Source organism: Myotis daubentonii, chromosome 3 (assembly GCF_963259705.1).
Source record: "Myotis daubentonii chromosome 3, mMyoDau2.1, whole genome shotgun sequence".
Taxonomy (NCBI): Eukaryota; Metazoa; Chordata; class Mammalia; order Chiroptera; family Vespertilionidae; genus Myotis; species Myotis daubentonii.
This window is the reverse complement of record NC_081842.1, coordinates 23,680,724-23,703,068: the sequence shown is the minus strand read 5'-3', so window position 1 is coordinate 23,703,068 and position 22,345 is coordinate 23,680,724. Positions and strand designations below refer to the sequence as shown.

At 43.2% G+C, this 22,345-nt stretch overlaps 1 protein-coding gene across 1 annotated transcript in view; it reads right to left on the bottom strand.

The window, feature by feature from the left end:
* Positions 1–9,998: 9,998 nt before the first annotated feature.
* Positions 9,999–22,345, bottom strand: part of IQCJ (IQ motif containing J) — a 63,025-nt gene continuing 50,678 nt past the window's right edge. The window contains exon 5 of the mRNA XM_059685896.1: positions 9,999–10,164. Coding sequence (XP_059541879.1) covers positions 9,999–10,164 — 166 coding nt within the window. The remainder of the gene's footprint in view (positions 10,165–22,345) is intronic.

Genomic DNA, 22,345 nt, shown 5'->3' with positions numbered 1-22,345 from the left:
AATTCCACAAGCCACTGCACACCCCATGTAAACAGATATGCATCCCTCCAGCCCGGCTCCTGTCTGTTGAAGACTATCGCAGCAGGAATCAGGCTCTTGCGGCTTTCACAGATTATCTCCTTCTGAGGCTGAAACGTGTAAGGAGCCACAGGACACCCAATGATGTCATCTCTAAAGCAGGTCACAGTTGCTGCTGTTTGAAGATGAAGTCCTTCCAGGGAGTGCTTGGCATGGTGATTTTCTTGAAAATCTACTTGTATTAAATAGCACAGTCTTCTATCAATATACTTAACCCTATCAATACAGTGCCATGAAGAGAAAATCAATTGATTGCTCACATATGCAGCAGAGTCTCTGTTTAATGTAAGATCAGCTCTGGCTCTGCTTTAGGAAATGAATAATGTAACTAACTCACGGTGAATACAGTGAAGAAGGGGTTTTCCCCCACGGAGCTGTTTTGGGAACTAGAGGAATTGTAGAAACATAGAATCTGCTTCTAAAACATGACAGACTTTTTAGCAGGTTAAAAACAACTTACTCTTTTAAAAATCAATCCATAAAGATTACAAAATAAAAATGAAGGCAACTGTCTTCAACTCCTGACAACATTTTACTTAATGGAACTTAAAAAAATGTTTTATAGATGTTAAAAAAAAATCTTACTATCTCTGAAAAATGTATGTTTTCAAATGTTGGTAGAAAACTTTCTTTAACTCATTATTTTTAGATGTTTTCTAGCTCTGAATAAAGTAACAATTAAAATTTTAACTACATTGTAATCAATCTGTACATGTAAAGTGATAGCATATATTACTTTATATATATAATATATATATAAAATAATAATATATTATATATAATATATATATAATAATATATATTATTTTATAGGATGTGTAACAATGAGAAATGCCCATTTCCATTCTGTGTAATGTATTTCTTTTATCTTTCTCAGCTATGTATGACACATCATAATTTAGGATTTTTAGTCATAGCTGAAATTCCTGTCAGCTAATAGTTAAATCATCTAATTTCCATCATGCCAACTCTCAATAATCCTGATAGTCAAAGAGAAGAATAACTTTAATCTAAGCAGTGTTTATTGAATGTATCCCCTTTTCATAAAAAACAAAATGCCCTGTGTCTGGACCCATCTTCTGGCCCATAGTGAAATACTCCTTAGTGAGATACCCCATAGTGAGATGGCTCCCAATGAGGTACCACACCAAGAGGTTTCAGCCTCCACAAAAAGGTGGCCCAGATCATTGGGACCTCAGTGGATCTGAAGAAGCGGAACAAGTCCACCGAGTCCCTGCAGGCCAACCTGCAGTGGCTGAAGGAGTGCCGCTCCGACTCATACTCTTCCCCAGGAAGCCCTCGGCCCCAAGGGAGACAGAACTACTGAAGAACTCAGGTTGGCCACCCAGCTGATCTGACCAGTCGTGCCCATACAGAACGTCTACAAGAAGGAGAAAGCCAGCATCATCACAGAGGAGGAGGAAAACTTCAAGGCATTCGCCAGTCATTGCATGGCCTGCACCAATGCCCAGCTCTTTGGCATCTGGGCAAAAAGAGTCAAGGAAACTGCAGAACAGGATGTTGAAAAGAAAAAAATAAAGTGCTGTTGGCATCTTGAAAAACACACCTTGAAATGGATCAAACAACAGATACCTTCCTTGAAAAGCGTAGTACTCTGCCAAGTTTGTTATCAAGAATAAAAAATCTGAGGAAGAGAAAACTGAATTTCTATACAAACTCTGCCACTGAGAAAATTCTATTAAAACAACAGTAATTGTTTCAGAATTAGATCGGGAGAATTTTGCCTTCGCACCTCCTGAAACTATAGGTATGCAATGCTAAAACCTCAAAACTAAATCTTGAAAAATATTGACCACCGAGAGGTTCTGGTCATGTAAGTTTCCTTACTAAAGCTGATGTTTTTTGCAATTTCTATAGATCAGTGTTTTCTATGCCTTCACAATGAGAAGGTTGCCTAGAATATTTTAAAAAATACAGAATCCCAGGCCTCTTCCCAGATAATTCTGATATAATACATCTGTTGTGGATCTGGAATCAGCATTTTTTAAGTTCCCAAAGTAATTCTTGTTTGGAAAACACTGCAGTAATTAATATATTACATTGTATACAATCATATAAAAATCCAAATCAGTAAAAATATTTATGACATTTGTCATGATAAAAGGCCAATTGTTGCTACATGAAGCATCCATTGGGGGAGGGAGAGGTGGTTCTCATCTTCCCATCTCATCAGGTTTCTAGGAGGAAGCACTCCCAGTCTCTGATTTCCGCCCTTTAATGCTCTCCATGAAGGCGGAAGGAGTTAACTGGTTGAAGGATTAGGCAAAGGAACTCAGCAGCCCAGGATTATTCTCCCTCCATTTGTCTATGGGATCCACCTCCCTGCACAAGATCTGTGGGGGAGGCCAGCAGTTTTCAAGTGTGTCCTATGATTGGTAGGCTTCCTTAAATCCAAAGTTCAGTAGTAGGAAGCCCACTGGAGCCACAAGCCAGAGTTATTCCCTCAAATCCAGCTTGGACAGAAAATAAAGCTGAGATTTTGATATCACTTTGCCTAAATCTCTTGTCTTTCAAAATAAGTTCTGAAATTAAGAAGCTAAAAACAGTTACTTATTGACTCCCTAAAAGCCCATATTCTAACACTGTTATCCTGTTGCCAAGACTTGGTCTTTACTTACCCACTAGCCAGTTGCTGTAACAAGTTTTATACATGATCTAACTTAATAAACTTTTCATTTGCATAATACAGCTCTATGATACAGGCCTATAAAAAGGAGATAAAATTGCATAGGAAGTTTTCCAAATACATTGTTCAGCTCATATATATGTTATTGAGTCATTTAAAAAAAAACCAACAAAAAAAACCCTCTAACACTTGGAATTTTCCTCAACAACTATTAACTCTAGGATAGTGTTTCCTGAAGTTTCCATGGATCAATAGTTCAGTAAGGTGTGACTCTTAATGAGTTTCATGGTCCGAGAAGCTTGGAAAAACATAAAATCAAAATACCCTTCCTGCAGATTGGAAATATTTGTTAACTAGAAGGCTCTAAGGCAGTGGTTCTCAACCTTGGCTGCACATTAGAATCACCTGGGGGTCTTTTTAAAATCCTGATTTCTGGGCCTCATCCTCCGGAAATTCTGTTTCTTTGTTACTAATGTTGTGGCCTCACCCCATAACAAAGAAACAGAATTTCCGGAGGATGAGGTCCAGAAATCAGGATTTTAAAAAGATTCCCAGATGATTCTAATGTGCAGCCAAGGTTGAGAACCACTGCTCTAAGAAGTCCTGAAGTAAATAAATTGGTTTACTTCACCCTTCCCCCAATTGCCACCCATCAATATCCTATGAAACTACTATTCCAACTACCACATGCTGGGAAATTCTGCTCTAGAAGATGTTTCAGCAGCCAAGTTTTTGTTAATACCTAAAGCTTCTATACAATTGATCAGTAAAATATCGAGTATTTCCTATAAGTTATCAGTGCATTTATGAGAATTTCCAACCATGGCTGGGGAATTATGTAAATTCTGCAAGGGTAAAGGTTGTATGTATTTGGATGATCATTGTGCCTCTATTGCTTAGCAACTGCCCAGCTCAGATATTTGTTGAATGAGTGAGTAAATAATAAAGACCCAACTCAGGGATGTGAATAACCATGCCTCCTCTGCCCCTTTCACACAAATATGTCTTATTTTTTTACTTTTAATTTTTAAATGTATCTTTATTGATTTCAGAGAGGAAGGGAGAGGGAGAGAGAGAAACAACAATGATGAGAATCACTGATAGACTGCCTCCTGCACGCCCCCTACTGGGGATCGAGCCCACAAACTGGCACATGCCCTTGACCAGAATCGAACCAGGGACCCTTCGGGCTGCAGGCTGATACTCTATCTACTGAGACAAACCAGCTAGGGCAAGATGTCTTATTTTTTAAAAATAAAGTTTAAAAGAGCCTTATGCCAATAAGCCAGGGGTGGGCAACTCCTGGCACACATGCCAAATATGGCACGCCAGTAACTTTTGCTGGCACACGGAACCCTCTCTTATAATCTTCCATTTACAATTGTGAATCTTTGTTCTCAGTGATGAATTTTGTTAAGTCTCATAATAGGAGTAGCCTGACAGATGAAAGCAGTCGCTCGTGCATATCTCTGAAGGTCATGAAATATAAGCCTGATGTAAAATCTCTGTCATCAGTGATGCAGCAGCAAAAGTCCCACTGATAATATCAAACGGAGTCATAAAGTTTTCTGTCGGACTATCAGTGCACATGTATACATTAAAAAATAAATGTATTTTTCATCATCATATACTGTGTTTTTGTCGCTCGAATGAATTTTATTATTTCTTCAAGGTTCTTCACATACGTACACCTTAAGAGATATCAAGTAGGCGTAACATGTTCTCAAAAAATTAGGGTTGGCACGCAGAAGAATTTTGAGTCAGAGATTTTGCTGGTTTTGGCAAGCACTCAGAAAAAGGTTGCCCACCCCTGCAATAAGCTTTCCAGTTCCACCCCATCCAGTTTCTCCTTGGATCCTAAAGCATCTTTCATGCCCACCTAATGGGTATCATGCCGATTTGTAACAATGAAAGTGGATTTTGTAACAGAGGGTGCACTCTGGGTCTAAACTAGGGGTTCAGTACTTTATCTCATCTAAGCTGCAGAATAAAGAGAGGACTCACGTGAGGACAAATGTGGACCCTGGACTTGAGGTAAACTACAAAGAGAACAAGTTCTTTCTCCATGCTTTTTATCAAAATGGGACACTTAATGCCTAGGTTTTTGAGTCTATACTCACAGGTCAGTAACTCTGAGGCTGCTAAGGAGGATTTATTATATTATTATAGATGAATAAGTCAGATATCAAATAGCAAATTGTCAATTTTGTATATCATTCTGAACCCTGGAAATGCTCAATATTAGCAGTGCCTCAAAAAAAATGCTCATTTTTAAACCTGTGAAGAAAAATGTCCTCCAATCATTAAGTTAAAAGGATAATTATGAAAATAAGTGTATACTATCACCCATATTCAAAGACATAAAAAGAAGAATGTCTGTGATGTAAAGATATTTTATACATACATATATTCATTCAAACTGTTATATATAATTATATGTCACATAATATCGTTTCTAAGACTTGTGAAGAGAAAACATTGGTCCTGTAAGTGCCTGGTTCAAAGAAAAATAGATCCAGTTCTGTTCCACATATGATTCTATGCTGCATTCCCTGAACCAAAATTTAAGACAAATAGACTAACAAAAAATTTGCTATTCAGGGATCTGAGAATTGGGGTGCTCAGATATTAGAATCATGGGACTTAAGTTTATAACAATAGCTGGGCATAATACTATAACTTGGCTGTGACCTGAAAAATCTAGGTTACTAAATTATTAGGTAGCACAAGGCTTACGTTCCCTATAACTTTATAGCTTTCAAGATTATATGTATTGGAACGGGTACCAGGGAATTCCTTTTAGGGCCTGAGTTCCCCCAAAAAACAAGTGCGACTTTGTAAAAATACTTTCTCCCTTCAGTCACTAGAATTTTCCTGATGTGTTTAAAGCCTGGAAATTGTAAATCTCAAAAAGAAAGGAAATAAAACTTGAAGGTTAATGAAGGAGTTTGAATGTAGGTGCACAAGCACATTTGGCAAATGGGCAGTGCTGGCTCTTGGTAGTATACTTGGGAAGGTTTGGTGGGCCACCTGGATGCCCCTTGCTAACTACCCAGCTACTCTTGCTAAAAGCCAGGGCCACTCAATCAGTGCCATCGATATGAGAGCTCCACAGCCTTCTTTCCAGGAAATAGGGTCTTCAACTGGCCCAAACCACTGCCCTTGAACCTGCCCAGAACTGCAATTCTTCCTGAACAGGAGAGAAGCAAAACCTGGAGGCTGGGGTGTGCAGCTACTGGAATGGCACTTCCTACACTGATTTGCCTGAGAGGTGAGGCCAAGTAGCCCCATTCTCCCCACCTTGCTGCAGATCCTCCCATGTCTTCTTCCTCAGTCAGAAGGGAGGAAAATGATCTAGGCTTGCTTTTACGAAGTATACAGGTGTGGCCTCTCAGAAGGGGCCACTCATTTAAAGGCAAAAGGACTTGTACCTGGTTTTACCTTTGGACCTTGAAAATTAGTCTTTAAAAGGAGCAACACTAAAATAAATGCTTAATTTATTACTTTTATAATGTGCAGCTCCAATCTCATAATATACATATACATTCTGAATACACATTGTGTGTGTGTGTGTATGTGTGTGTGTGTATGCTCATATTCTATGGGATAATTTGATTTTCACGGATTCATTTGGTGAATCAGAAACAGGCACTGTGCCTCCCCAGTTGGAATCAAGTTAAAAATTCCACCTCTGTTCTTCACAACTGTTCCTCAGCATTTTGAACACATGGAGTGTTTCCTAAGAGCAGATTCAGAATGGGCTAACATTTATGGAGAAGCATCATGTGTCTTGTTTTACATATGTAGTGCCATTTAATCTTCACAGCGACTCTAACCCATCTCTGAGATGGTGGTTATTTCCAGTTTGCCGACGAAAAGGGACCTCTCAGGTGTTACGTCTTAGACTCACAAAAATAGCAGAGAGCTGCTATTTTAAGTCAGGTGGTCGAGGGCCTTACTCTATGAGCCACACTGCTCCCTAAAGGCCGACCATAAAATATGGAGAACCAACAGCAGAAAGTGGGCATCACCAGGAAGAAAGGCTGAGGTAGATGGAGCCAATCCAAGCCAAATGGGACTGAGAATGTCTCCAAACAATTCAAAGATTTTTCTGGATTTATCTGCAGGAGTAGGCTAATTATTTGTGAGAAGGTTACCAATCTAGTTTAGAATATATCATACTATACTTTCTTTCTATGATATCCTATGAGGCAAATTACAGATTTCTCAGAGCTGGGAACTAAAAGAATAAGTGTTTGGTCATATGAAATTGATTAATAAAGAGCACACAAAGCATTTTCCACTGTTCTCCTTGGTGCAATCACAATATTTTTAGTGTTATTTTATTTTTAATTACTTTTTTTCTTATTTTGATACCTATGGTAACAGTTATTATTCAAAATTGCTATTTCTTTTTTTAAATAGATACCATGTTCCTTTTCTTAAAAAAGAAATGATTTCATAGAGGAAGTTGAGAGGGAAGGAGAAAGAGAAACATCAACGATGAGAACCATTGATTGGCTGCCTCCTGCATGCCCCCTACTGGGCATCGAGCCCACAACCCAGGCATGTGCCCTGACTGGTATCAAAATGTGACCTCCTGGTTCATAGGTCGACGCTCAACCACCTGAGCCACACAGGCCAGGCTTAAAATTGCTATTTCTAAAAACAAATTTTTCTGTTACCACATGATACATTGTGGTATAATGGTACTTAATATGCAAATTGCTAATAATACTTAATATTATCTTCCCTCCTTGTTGCTCTTTCAATTTGGCATTGAGCAGCTGAGGCTTGAGGTTTTAATCAAAGAGCATTAAATTAAGCAATTTATAAAATCAAGCAAGGATTCTCTTTTCAATTATTTAATTCACTGTTTATACCTATTAAATTGTAAAATAATCTTTAAAATTCATTAACTGATTGTCTCTTCCAATGCTTGACCATGTCTAAACAGTCTTTTTTTCAAGTGGCACAGTATGATGGAATAGTGCAGCGAGTGGGCTCCAGTCAGATGTGTGGCCCAGAGCAAGCTAATTATATCTCTAAGTCTCATTTTCATCATCTGTAAAATGGAGATAATAATTATTCATATGGTCATTGAGAGGATTAAATGAAATAATCCACAGAAAGCATTAGTAAAGTATCTGGTATTTTTTTAAAGATTTTTAAAATTGATTTTTAGAGAGGGGGGAAGAGAGAGAGAGAGACATTAATGTGAGAACAAAACATCGATTGGCTGCCTCTCACAAGCCCCTCACTGGGGATCGAGCCCAAAACCTGGGCAGGTGACCGACGGGGTACACGCAACAATGCCCAACCAACTGAGCCACACCAGCCAGGGTAAAGTATTTTGTATTTAGTAAGGGCTCCGCTCTTATCAAGATGATGAATTTGGGAGCTCATACTGAAACATTACTGTTGATATATGTTGTAGAGTAGAACTATTCTTTTTATTTAAATATATTTTTATTGACTTCAGAGCAGAAGGGACTGGGAGAGAGAGAGATAGACATCAATGATGAGAGAGAATCATGGATCAGCTGCCTCCTGCACGCCCCACACTGAGGATAGAGCCTGCAACCCGGGCACATGCCCTGACTGGGAATTGAACTGTGACCTCCTGGTTCATAGGTCGACCACTGAGCCACACCAGCAGGGCAAGCAGAACTATTCTAAATCTATATTAACCATTGTGCGTAACCAAAACAATCGGAGCAGAAGTATGTGAAAGACTTCATTCTCTGCTCAGCACACGGAGTCATCCAGGTCAGCTGGTTATTAGAGGAAGTGCATCTGTTTGTGACAGGCTTAGCCAAGGTGGGAGTGCACAGAGAGCAAACACAAACTTTAACCCACAGGCACTGATTTCTGATATTCAGTGTCCGTCATTCACATAGAATCTTAAAAGCCTTTTCACTTTCACCTTCTATTGACCTGCACAGAGAAGGTATCCCAAACACTCAATTTTCACGTTGTTTTTCACTCTCAAATCAAGACTTAAATATAAACTTTACTGAACTCAACCCTTTTCCAATGTGGTTCATGTGCGCCCTCTAGTGATATACTAAGGGCAACTAAGACAATTCATTCCCCCCAAAAACTCTCTTAAAAAGTGCCGATTCACTAAGTATTCAATTTCTGCTGACAGCTAAAAATAGATTTTCTGCCACTGTTATTTGCACAGCTATAAACTCAACTTACTGCTCTCTCTTTAGAATCAACAACTAGATAAACTTGTTCATTAAAGAATACACAATGCAATCATCTGAAAACATTTCGAAGTAACCCTTGCGTGCTCCCAATGTGACTACATTATTTTGGCTGTTGGGAAGCCTTTTTACAAAAAAGAGGATTACAAAGTTGTTAAGGAATATTTCTTTAAAAATAATACCCTTGGATAGTTACTTCATTTTTCTTCCAGTATTCCAGTGACTATTCATAAATTATGACAACGGCTAAATCTGCAAAACTCTACATTATAATCACCTAATCATTTATTTCCTACCACACTTGGTTGTGGTCGTTGTTTAAATAAAGACTTCCAGCAGGTTGTTCCACTCCTTAACTCTGTACCCAGGGAACTTAAACTGGTGGCCCTTGAAGCAAGTGTGGTCTGCACACATGTTCTAGATATGTTTTAAATTTTCTTGTTGCCGACATTTAAAATTCTGGATTTCTGGCCTCCCCTGAAGAAAGAAGATGACTTTTGACAAGAGCCATCCTGTATCCCTACACAGCAACCCACTACCGGAGCTCCACAGGGCTGCCATTCAGGGAGGCCTGTGTCCCTCAGTCAGCGCACACTCGGCCCCCATCAGTCACACCGTTCACTTACCTGGCCCCTGTGGGCGTTCAAGCTGTAACCTCTGAGTTCATAATCCTTTTCAATACTTTCTGTAAAAGTTCTCTTTATGATCTTTACAACCAAACTAATCTCCTATGATATTAGCACCACAAAACACCACCAGAGGCACAGACTAAATGGAGCATGCTGTTATAAAGAAAAGGAAGGTACTCTCGGTAATAGAGGAAGGCAAACACATAAATGAGTACTTTAGGTTGAGGTCCAAGGCATCATTTCTCTCAGAGTTGATAGAGTTCATTCTGTGTTTATGAATCATGTCTTCATTTGGCGACAGCAAACCCTCACCGTGGGTTCACATTCAGCAAATAAGCAATGGACGTCCTCCAATCACAAGCCACCCGCTCACATCCCAAGATTGCTCTCTTGGACCCAAAGCCCCGGTGATCAGGGGATTGGCCTGGCCCGTCAGACCACGGAAAGGAAAATGGCACTCACGGGTGTGCTGCTGTCGGAGAAGGTGTTCATGCTGACGGAGCTGCTCAGCTTGTCCGAGGACACGGAGGGCGGGGACGGGCACCTCTTCTCCAGGGGGTCCTGCCGCTGCAGGTACTCACGCCACGCTCGCTGAATGCTACAAAAATAATAATAATAATAATTATTATTATTATTATTATTATTATAATTATAAAACAGTACACATACTGTGTCACTCCCCTGTCACAATACAGACTTAGACAGCACAAGGAGTCTGAAGGAAGTGGCTTTGGAGCCAGGGAAATGGCACACACAGAATGTGGCACAGAAATCAGAAGACCTGTCTGTCTCTCTGTTTTACTGGTTTGACTTTCACAGCCATGACTAAGCTAAATCAGTCCACAAGTATCAACTGAGTCAGAAAAAGTTGTCCGTCAAAGTGAAACTGCTCTGCTCCTGTAAATGTACTTTGCTCTATGGAACACAAAATCTTTCCATTTCTCATCTTATATTTCAAATGAAAATAATGCACAGGCTGACAAAACACTTGCTCGTTCATTCAGGACAGCACTGTGGAGGACTGTTCTGTGCCAGGGTCAGCCCTGGGTTCTGGACGATGCAGTGGCCCTGCTCTGGGACAATATAGGCAAGAGCCCTGTGGTCACGGATTTTACAGACACAGAGAATGTTTGATAAATAAAGAAATGGAGAAGAAAAAATATCTGAGAGCATTATGTACTACTCAGAAAATTAAAGTAATGTGTGATTAAGTGGCTGCTTGAGATTTCATCTAAGGAAACTTTTTATTTTATTACTTTACTAGAGGCCTGATGCACGAAATTTGTGCAAGAGTAGGCCTTCCTTCCCCCGGTTGCCGGCACCAGCTTCCCTCTGGCACCCAGGACCCGGACTCACCTCATAGCCCCAGCTTTGTCTGGAAGGGCAGAAGGATGTCCTTCTGAACATCCAGTCTAATTAGCATATTATGCTTTTATTATTATTAATTATTTTATACTTTTTATTGATTTCAGAGAGAAAAGGAGAGGGAGAGAGATATAGAAACATCAATGATGAGAGAGAATCATTGATCAGCTGCCCCCCCACAAGCCCCACACTGGGGATTGAGCCCACAACCTGGGCATGTGCACTACCCAGGAATTGAACCATGACCTCCTGGTTCATAGGTCAAAGCTCAACCATTGAGCAACACTGTCCAGGCTCTAAAAAAACTTATTTCCTATGTTTAGTACCCAAAAAATGTCATCTTCTGCTCTGGGTAATAGAAACCTCTTCTTTTATATATATATATTATATAATTTCATTTATTATTATTTTTTTCAATCTTTAATTTCTTTATTGATTAAGGTATTACATGTGTGTGCTCATCCCCCCATTAATCCCCCCCTTCACCCCACCTCACTCATGCTCTCACCCCGCTGTTGTCTGTGTCCATTGATTGGGCTTATACGCATGCACACAAGTCCTTTGGTTGATCTCTCCCCCTAACCCCCAGCCTCCCCTACTTTCCCTCTGAGGTTTGATAGTCTGATCGCTGCTTCTCTGTCTCTGCATCTTAGGAACCTCTTCTTTGCGAAAGCTAGGTGATTTTTTCTCACTTGGACTGGCTCGTAATCTTAGTGATTAACATCTAGACTTTTACAAGTGATCAGTGAACACAATCTGTCCTCTCCAGGGAGTGAGCTGAACATAAAGACCAAGTGTCAGGATTCAGCCTTTTAAAATAGTTGCACTAATTCTTTCACCATCTCCTCTAGACTCCCAGAAGCGTCTGATCTTCTATAATTCTTCCACATACAACTGAAGTCATTAAAGTTGTTTCTGTATAAACAAACTGATTTTCTTTCATTTGGCTCGAATGGTTCAAAGACGATCAATTTTCAACAGTCATAGGACATGAAGAACACAAAAAAATGCTACCACCTTATTGAGTGTGTCTGTGTTCCCTAATTTATTAAGGCTCTGCGAATTATAATGCTCAAGGAAAAATCCAGAAGCTGCAGTGAAACGATACCTTGGTATCCGAGGCCAATTTCTCTGAAACTATGAAATTTAACTCTCAGGGGCCCTTACTTACTTAGAGGCCAGAAGCTTCTGCTAGAGCCTACAAGGCTCTTCATGGTTTATATAAATTGCAAAGGTAGATATGTTTTAGGCTTTTTTTTAAAGGGCCCTCCGAATTATATATACTTTAGGTCCCATTAAAGTAGGATCTGACCCTGCTGTGGGTTCTAGGTGGTCACTGTTTCATTATGTGATGCATCCTTTGTTATTTTTCTTTGGTTTAAAGATTTTTTCATAATCTCAAAGAAGGCCTGTAAGACTGCACGCCTGGGTCTTGTTGCTTCTTCGGGGGACCCATTTTACTGAGGAATATTAATCTTTTGGAAGCTGTTAGTGGTTTCCACATTCTCCCAAGCGCTGGAAATGCTGAGTAGCTGAGTGTCTCCCAGGATCCTGCTGACAAAGTCTGCCCATCAAGGGCTTAAAAACCTCTGACATTTTAAAAGTGATTTTTAAGATAGAATTCTCTCTCTCTCTCTCTCTCTCTCTCTCTCTCTCTCTCTCTCTCTCTCCACCCCTCCCCCTCCCTCCCTCCTCCCTCCCTCTCCCTCTCTCACTCTCTCACCTTGATTATTCAGAGAATATAGAAAGAGAATAGTGGCCACCTGAGATATTACATTTTAACATGTTGAGCACCAGAGGGCAGTGTGACACCTTTAAAGAACATAACACCTCAAAACTGAGGTGAGGTCTGCACGGGTGGATTTGCACTGAGGCATCCCTCCTAGCTCTATGGAATCTGGAAAGTGATGTATCAGAGGTTAAGCATTCAATCTTCTTTTCCTCCAAGTGGATGGATCGTTTCTTCCTTTTTTAATTTACAAGAGAATGTGGCAATACTAAAGACATGAAGAGGACCCCAGATGTCATCCGAGGCCAGGTGAGGGTAGGCTGGGCGTGCCTGCTTCTGGTAAAGAAGAATCCCATAATGGGGTTCTGTCACCTTTACAAGCACAGTCAGAAATCTGGATCTCACATGAACGTTACTAGCTCCTCCATGTTACTAAATAATTTTTAAAAGTTCAAAGCACATTATTACCAAGCAGGCTGAATTTGGAGATGGGGAAAAGAGGACACCATCAAAAAAGGTCACAAGTCTGAATGTCACAGGAGACAAGATCTAATTGCACACAGCTCTTTTTGTGTGTATTCTCCCACTTAATCCTTACCACCGATGAGCTGTCAGGAGGGCACTATTACACCATAGCAGTAGGTTTTGCCTGCCCAACATGAGCCTCTCCTTTTGTTCCAGCACCATTTTCCCATGAGCATTGGGTGGAACAGATCTTAGCCCTGCACTGCAGAGAGCAGCCTGTGTGTTGGGGCTGACTAGCCAGGAGGCAATGGCATGGCTCAAATCAGACCAAGGCAAGACTGCTGAGAAAGTAGCCCCCTTTCACCTGGAGAGTTTCAGCTGGTAGGAGATAAGCCCAGAGCCGTCCATGGCCACTTTGCCACAACATTAGGGAGCCCCTGTGAGAATGAAGAAGATGAAGAGCAGAGCTTATAGAAGAAGAAATGCAGGTGTCTGATGACCTCGTTCCACCACCTGAGTCTAGCTGTGCTTGAGGCACATTAGGCCCTGGGCCTTTCTGTCAGGGGCTCCAATATAACCTCTTTCTATACACATTAGTCTGAATTGCAACAAGAGTCCTGGCCAAGTTTCGGGGAAGAAGATGGAACTAATGGACAGACCCACAACTTGGACCAGATTCCCTGTGTCCCCACCGCACTGTGCTCCCTCCTCATGGTTCAGCGAGACAGGTATACAGCAGGAGCAAGATGTGGGCCGTGCGTCACATTCTGACTTAGTGGGTAAGCAGAATGCCTATTTTTTTTTTTTTTTTTACATCTCTGTTAAATTGTCTACATGCAACTAAAAGTTACTGTAACATGTAGGCCATGTTTTCATTACTTGGTGTCTGCCCCAAGCCTGTGTCCTGACAAACCTGCCCAAATGCCAGGAAAGGGCCCCTGCATAGCCCTCAGGTTTCCCACAGCGTCCCGCACCTCTGGCCTGTTTCTCCTCCACTCCAGTTTCTGCCTGGTTTGCAATTCCTAACTTCAGCTCCTTACTTTATCAGGAAAACTACTTAGCTCCATTTCACGAAGGGTTTTTCCAAAGGTTCTATCACTTTCTTTCACTGGGAATACATTCCTTTGTTTCCTTATTTTGCATGACTCTGCATTGGTTTCTATGCATTAGATCAGCTGTTCTCAACCTGTATTTGAAGCACATTGACCCCCTCTGGCGGTCAAACGACCCTTTCACAGGGGTCGCCTAAGACCATCCTGCATATCAGATATTTACATTATGATTCGTAACAGTAGCAACATTACAGTTATGAAGTAGCAACGGAAATAATTTTATGCTTGGGTCACAACATGAGGAACTGTATTTAAAGGGCCAGAAGGTTGAGAACCACTGCATTAGATGAAAACAGCCACCTCTCCTAGTCAAAGATCAGCCTTCTGAAGGAGATAAACTTATCACTCAACCCTGCCCTAGCTCGTGGTTGTCTCTCAAACCTTTGTGACTGTCCAGGCAGCCTGTTATTTCTCACCGCTCCCCAATGTGGAGGGTGTGCCAGGACCAGTCAGTGATTCAGGGAAGAGGATCTCAGTCAGCAGCTGGATTCCAGCTGACTGGAAGCCAGACACGCAGGCCCCAGTTTTTAAAGAATACAAATATATATCCTGCAGGACCACAAGCATAAGTCCCATGATCCACCGGAGCCCGGCCAGCTGGAGATATGCTCTGGGTGGCAGTTGCAAAAACCAGGGCTCTAGACAAGTGTGTAAGCTCCTTTTTGGAAGACACCAGTGAGTGGTAGCAAGGCAAAGGGAGAGCGCAAAGGTGTGTCCCCCAGCCCACGTTCTCTAAGAGCAAGCACCCTCGCAGGCTCTAGCTGTGTGCCTCACTGAAGCCTGCCCGGAAGCTCCAGGACAAGTAGGCCTCCTTCACAGAAAGAGTGCACCTCCGCTCAACCTCTGACTGTCTATGCAGCATCCCAAGGGGTGGTAGCCTGTCAAGAACTGTCTCTACAATTGCTACAGTCCCATGAGTCCAAGCCCTCTGGCCACTAGAGCCAGGAAATCAAGAGCTATCTCCTGAGCAGCGGCCACAAAAACCAGGTCACCAGACGTAAAACCAGGACACAGGACATGTGTAGAAGCCCCCCTATGGGAGATGTTGATACTCTGGAGTGCGGCAGAGGGAGGGGATGAAGATGGGGCGAAGATGGGGCTCCCTGGCTGGAGCCAAGCAGGGGGAGAGTACAAAGATGGCACTTACTGAAAAAATAATAAGAAGAAGAAAAGAAAAGAAAAAATAAAAAGAACAAATTTAAAAGAGAGAGAGAGAAAGACGGCCCCTACCTGCTTTAACAAGGCAGAGGGAGGCAGGAAGATGGCACCAGCCAGACTCCATCCTTGGAGAGTATCCCAGCAGGTCCTGCCCCTCAGACCTGTGCTTTAAAATTAGCAAATGAGTCTCTTTCACCTAGCGTCTGGGCATTTTTCAAAGGGCTGCTTCTGCACTGGGCCCTGGGGAGGGTAAGTCTGGGCACAAGCCCTTTAAGAGCTGCTCCTCAGCCCTGGCCAGGGGCTTGGGGCTCGGTTATTTGGATATCCTCCTGTACTCCAAAAGGCTGTGGGTTTAATTCCTGGTCAGGGCACATACCCAAGTTGTAGCTTCAGGCATGTACAACACATCAATGTTTCTCTCTCTCTCTCTCTCTCTCTCTCTCTCTCTCTCTCTCTCCCTCTCCCTCTCTCTCTTTCTCTCTCTCTCCCTTCCTCCCTCCCTCTCTCTGAAATCAATTTTTAAAAAATAACACATACCCTTGGGTGAGGATTAAAACAAAAAGAGCTGTTCCTCAGTTTGCCTTAGCCCATGGGTCTCCTGGGCATGAGCCCAATTGGTCTTCAGAGCCAGATTTTTGGGGGCTCATCTTTCTGGTGCTGGTCTTAAAAGTTGGGGTGTGAACCATTTGCTCCTCAGGAAGAAGCTCCAGGTTTTGAGTTTCCTCCCAACTGTGAATCATTGCACTGGGTGGTTAATGGCCTTTCCTACCTGCTTCTGTGTGGTTTCCATTTTGTTTGGTCAAAGTGAAGGAGTTGCTCTGCCAGGTTTTAGGGTTTTGCTTTCAGAGGAAATAGTTCCCTCTGTAGCTGTAGCTTCTGTTGTGTGCACTGGTATAGGTGGGTTCATCATTTCCCCCCAGAAAGTAAGTGCACTTAGAGTGATGTAGGTTTTATGTCTCATTAGCTGTGGCCTTGGGCAAAGTACTAAGCTAATTGGCCTATATTTTGCTTATCCACAAAATGAGAATAATAATAACTTCTTTGTAATTCTTGCAAGGAGTCAAGGACAAGGTTTCTAAGTCACTTAGCCCCAAACTTGACAAATAGAGCGCCTGGATAAGTCATTATAATTGCTTAAGACTATCAATCACGTTCAAGTATTTTTAAGTAACATGTGCAAATTGTATCCATTGATAGGATATGCAGGATTCCTAAAGGTATTTACTGGCATTACTCTATTAGCCCAATTTGATGTAAAAATGTACTTGAAAAGGTGTAATTGCATGGAGAAGATACACTAGGCTAAATGCTTTCCTTGGATTTTCTCCTTGAAAGGTCACTATAATCATTTACGACATGGGCAGTGTTCGCATTTTGTAGAGGAGTGCGACTGGGGCCCAGAGAGGTAAACTGCTCCCAAGGTGACACAGGGGTAAGGAGCAGAGCTGGGATTTGTACCTAGGTTTCTCTAACTCCAAAGTCCATGCTCTCAACCTCTCTTTTCTTTTCTTTTTTATTATTTCTTTTTTTTTAAATATATTTTATTGATTTTTTACAGAGAGGAAGGGAGAGAGATAGAGAGTTAGAAACATCGATGAGAGAGAAACATCGATCAGCTGCCTCCTGCACATCTCCTACTGGGGATGTGCCCGCAACCCAGGTACATGCCCTTGACCGGAATCGAACCTGGGACCTTTCAGTCCGCAGGCCGACGCTCTATCCACTGAGCCAAACCGGTTTCGGCATCAACCTCTCTTTTCTTAATGAAACTTCTGACTGAAGTTGTTAGGCATTACTCTTAAGCAAATCCAATTTAATAAGGCTTTAGTGAGAATTACCTTTGACATTTTGGAGGGAATTCTTTTCTTTCTCCTGTGTGTGTCTCCTTTTTAGAATCTAAATGTTTCATCATTAAATCACACATATTAATAAAAATGACAGGAATTGAACAATTTAATGAGAAAACTTTAAAAAGATTATTTGTATGTGTTGCCTCCAGTCAGGGAATGGGACCCCCTCCCCCCCACCCCCACCCCCCTTCCCCCCCCCCCCCAGCAGAAGGAAGGGGGAAGAGGGAGGAGAGGGGGAGTGATTAACTGATTAACCTGAGAATTTATAGGCATAAACGTATAGCCCAGGGACACAGACAATAGAATGGTGAAAACCTGGGAGGGGTAGGTGCAGGGTGGAGGGGGTCAATGGGAAAAAAACAACAAACAGAGGGGACATCTGTAATACCTTCAACAATACAGATACATTTTTAAAAAATAAATAAAAAGAACAAAGTTGAAGTGGAAAAAAAGGAGATTTGGATTCAATAGATCTCTATGTTGTTCATCACAAAATAAACATATTGTTAAAACACAAGGAGAGGGATTGCACGCAGTCAATGCACAACTTTTCAATGATGGGATCTGGTGAGTCTGTTTCCTTCCTTGCCAGTCAGGCCTCTGTGCTGAAACCCCTACTCCTTTGATGTGGGTGTCATTCTCAGACCTTTGATCCAGTCTTGGCTCTAAAGCACATTCATCCTTAGTCTTAGCGTTGTGCTGAGAGCCTTCATTGTGGCGCTTTCAGTATTACTTTTGCTTTAGCTAAGTTTTCTGATTTGAGAGGCTTGCCTTTGCTTGATCTTCAGAAAACCTGCCTTTTCCCTCCCCAACATGACTTTTTATTAATAGCTGTGCAATCTTGATTGCTTTTGCCCTTTTGATGCAGTTCTTTGATCGTCTGAGTCTAAAACTCAAAATTGTCTCTTAACATTCATGAACCAGGCAATGCACTCTTCCTGGTATTTCTTCTAAATTCCACCCCTCCTTCCTTCCAATTATACTTGGAACAGCCACATGTAGGTTTAGCCTTTCTTAATCATATTATTTCCTTTTTATGCTGTCCTGAATATGAGGAAACAGCTGAGACCCTTTCCTGACCCATTCAACCCCCACCCAGGGTTCCCGCTAGTGCGCTATACAGTAAAGGCAGCGACACCTGAGAACAGTTCTCATCTTGCTTTATCTTTTACGTTCAAAGATTGACCTGCCAACATACATCCCATCTCAGGACTTGCAGGGGCTGGACTATCCAGAAACCTTAACTGCCGGGGTCCAACCCCAGCGGGTCCAGGGGTCCCCAAAGGTGTGGACGGAGTCGGCGAAGAAGGAAGGGCACGGAGACAGCGTCCAGTTGATCAGTAGCCTAGCCAGGATCTCCAGCCAGGATCTCCAGAGAGGTTCTGCTTTGGATCTCCAGCGAGGTTCTGTAGCCATGTTCCCTCGCTAGGTTCTCCAGCCAGGTTCTGTCCAGGCTCTCCAGTCAGGTTCAGTGTCCAGGTTCCAGTCAGGTTCTCCTGCCAATCTCTGTAGTCAGGTTCAGTCCAGGATCCCTTGCCATGTTCTCCCGCTAGGCTCTGTCTCTAGGCTCCGAGGCCAGTCCCTCTCCAGGATCCTCCGGCATGCTCTCTCCAGCAAAGTTCTTCTGTCTCTAGGCTCCGTGTAGATTCTGTCTTCTTGATTCTGTTCTAAGTTCTGAGTCTTTCTGTCTTGTTACAACTGTATTTATACAAGTTGATTTAATCCTATCAATCTCTATTACAAAGGTTAGGGCGTTTCTTATCTCCATTCCAGGGAGAAAAGATTATGTAGTTTAAGCATGATTGTTCGTAGTTAAAGGGATTAATTACCCGCCTGGCACTTAGTTGAGGGGTTTTATTCCCTCCCTAACTTCAGGGGAAAATCCCTACCTGGGGATTCAACCTTTCTCGGAGAGGTGACCTTGGTTAAAACACAGCGCCAAGAAGGTGAGCAAACATATTAAGAACAGTATGCCATATATGCCAGGTCCCTTGAAACAGCAAGGATGGACCGGCTCCCGGCACTTAACTGGAACCTACTACTTGCTCCTCCTCATCAGGGAAGGGGGAGGAGAGTTTCCAGGATAGCGGATTTTATGGTGTAGTAACCTCACTTCCCTCTGCCCCCTGGAGGAAGGCAGATGTCCAGCTGGGTCCTACCAACAGAAATGAGAAGACCCTAAGAAAAAGCCTGTGACGTTTGGCAGTGACTCAGCAACCTGGGGCAAGGCCCCATCTTTCACACCCAATGCTCTGAAGGTCTAAAGAACATCTCTTGGAAAGTGGGGATAGGTAGAGGTATGCCAAGATTCTCCCTGTGGATGATGCCAAGGTCATCCTGGGGTAGGCAGCCTACACCATTGGTGGGGAGTTCAGGGTCAGGGGGGATCCAATGGCCCTTCCCACAAGCAATAAAATAACCCCACAGAGTTGTTTTAAAATAACTGTCTGGTAGCTTCAACTATCTGGTAGCTCGAATGTTCACCATCAGTGAGAAGACTGGGGAAGCCTTGGTGTTTAGCAAATGAGTGGTGAGTGAGATGACATCAAGACAGAAGGAGAAGAGGAAGGAAGGCAGATGGGGAGATTTGAAAAGGGAGAAGGGAGAGAGGGGAGCAGGCTGCACAGCTGTAGGAAAGGTCGGATGTGTGTGGAGGGGAGATGTTTAACCTGTCATGACAGTTAAGAATTTAATAACCAGATTAGACAAGAGTCACTGAACTGGACTAAACTCTCCAATGGGACTCGAAATTCCATTACTGGGCAAGATTAAGTTTTCTCTCCCGCATCCCCCTCCTGTGAGTGGAAATGGGGTCCAGAGTTATTAGAAGAGATAAAGCCATTCCGTTTGCACCTCACTGAGCTGAGACTCCTCCATCAAACCAGCTACACATAAAATCTCAGACTTTCTGAGTTGGCTAGACTCTCAGACACAGAGATTTTATTTTCCTTGCCTGTTCCTCCTCCTGGCACCTGGCCCTCTGCCTCTACATATTAGAGATGATGAAAGCTAAGAAACAACAGGGAGGTTTCCTAACTTCATTTCAGTGTTCAAATGAAGCACCCCAACTTCTGACCCAGCCAACTCTCCTTTCCAGCTTTTCCTTTAAGAGGATGTTATTACAAGAGAAAAGCTCTTAAGGATAAAGCAGCCGATGGCTGGAAACTAACATTTGTGTAGTGGGGCTGACATACTGCTTACAGAGAATGACTTGGTAGCCTCATTCATTATTCATTGAGTAAGTGTAACACAGAGCTTCCTGGGGGGACCCCATGGGTTCTGAAACCATGTTTGAACTTCACCTGGAGAGGTAGCCCATTGGGCTCGCTCAGAGGCAAGCTTTTTACTGTAACCAAGGTTAACGCAGATTTATAGTGGTGTGTGTTAATATTTGCCTTCATCCAGCAGGACATGATATATCTGCATCGTTTCTGTCTCCATTCCTAAACCCAGCAACGGCTTATTGTACACGGCAAGGCCCCCTTCTTCAGGTGGCTTCTTCTGTAAAGATTCCTCTGGGCTTTTTGCAAATGATCCGTGATCCTGGCCAAGCGCCGGTATACTTCATTTCTCAGAAGCATGCTTCTTGGAGCATTAAGCTGAGTGTGTGTATGTGTGTGTGTGTGTATTATACACACCCTCAGTGACAATTCTTACATGCGCCCCGAAGGAAAATCAGAATTGGAAGGCTCACAGAGAACAGGCGTGAATAGTTTAAAATTGCTTTTGAAGGGATTATGACAGCCCCTTCTCTACTTAAAAGTGGTTTTAAAAAGTTGTCATTTTGTTCCTTAATATGCCTGTCTCACTTTGTATCTTATTAGTTCCAGTTTTGTTGATATTGAGGTGTTTTTTAGCAAAGTTAATGCAATAGTCACACACAGTGGGGAAAGGGGACTAATATTTGGCCTTAGTAAGAGACAATCCTATTTAATAAAAGAGAAACATGGTAATTAGCCATACCTCCGCTACCCTTCCCATTGGCTAATCAGGGCGATATGTAAATTAACTGCCAGCCAAGATGGCAGTCGGCAGCCAGGCAGCTTGAAGCGAACATGAGGCTTGCCTGCTTCAGTGACGGAGGAATCCAACGTTCCCCGCCTGCCGCTGCCGGCCTCTGAGCTTGCAGTTTGAAACATTGTAACAAATATAGAAGCTAAACAAAACCCCAGAAACCTGCTTTCAGCCAGCCGGGATCTCAGAGCTGGAGTTGAAACAGTGTTTCAATTATAGAACCCAAACAAACCAGATACCTGCTTTCAGCAGCTGAGGCCTCAGAGCTGGAGCCAAGCCTCAGAGCTAAAGCTGGCCCAGAATAAATAAATAAAAAAGAAAAAAGAAGCAGTTGGGAGCTTCAGTCACACGCCAGCCTGAAAACAGCCCTCAGCCCCTCACCCAGGCTGGCCAGGCATCCCAGTGGGGACCCCCACCCTGATCCAGGACACCCTTCAGGGCAAACCAGCCGGCCCCCACCCGTGCACCAGGCCTCTATCCTATATAGTAAAAGGGTAATATGCCTCCCAGCACTGGGATCAGTGGAGCCGCGAGGCCTCCCGGCACCAGGATCAGCATGACAGGGCAGCACTCAAACCCCCTGATGTCCCTGTGGCTCTGTGTGTGACAGGGGAAGGCGCCCCAACCCCCTGATCAGCCCTGCTCTGTGCCTGATATGGGGGAGCTCCCCAAACCCCTGATCGCCATGCGGCTCTGTGTGTGACAGGGTATGGTGCCCCAACCCCCTGATCGGCCCTGCTCTGTGTGTGACAGGGTGCGGTGCCACAACCCGCCCCCCCCACGGGCCCTGCTCTGTGTGTGATGGGGTAGAGCCATAACCTCCCCATCAGCCCTGCCCTGAGTGTGACAGGGTGCGGCGCCCCAACCCCCTGATCTGCCTTGCTCTGTGTGTGACAGCGGGCGGTGCCCAACTCCCCTATCGGCCCTACTCTGTGAGTGACAGGGGGGAGCTCCTCAACCCACTGATGGGCCCTGCTCTGTGCATGACAGGGGGGAGCTCCCCAAACCCCTGAAGGGCCCTGCTCTGTGCATGACAGGGGGCAGCGCCCCAACCCCCTGATTGGCCCTGCTCTGTGCGTGACAGGG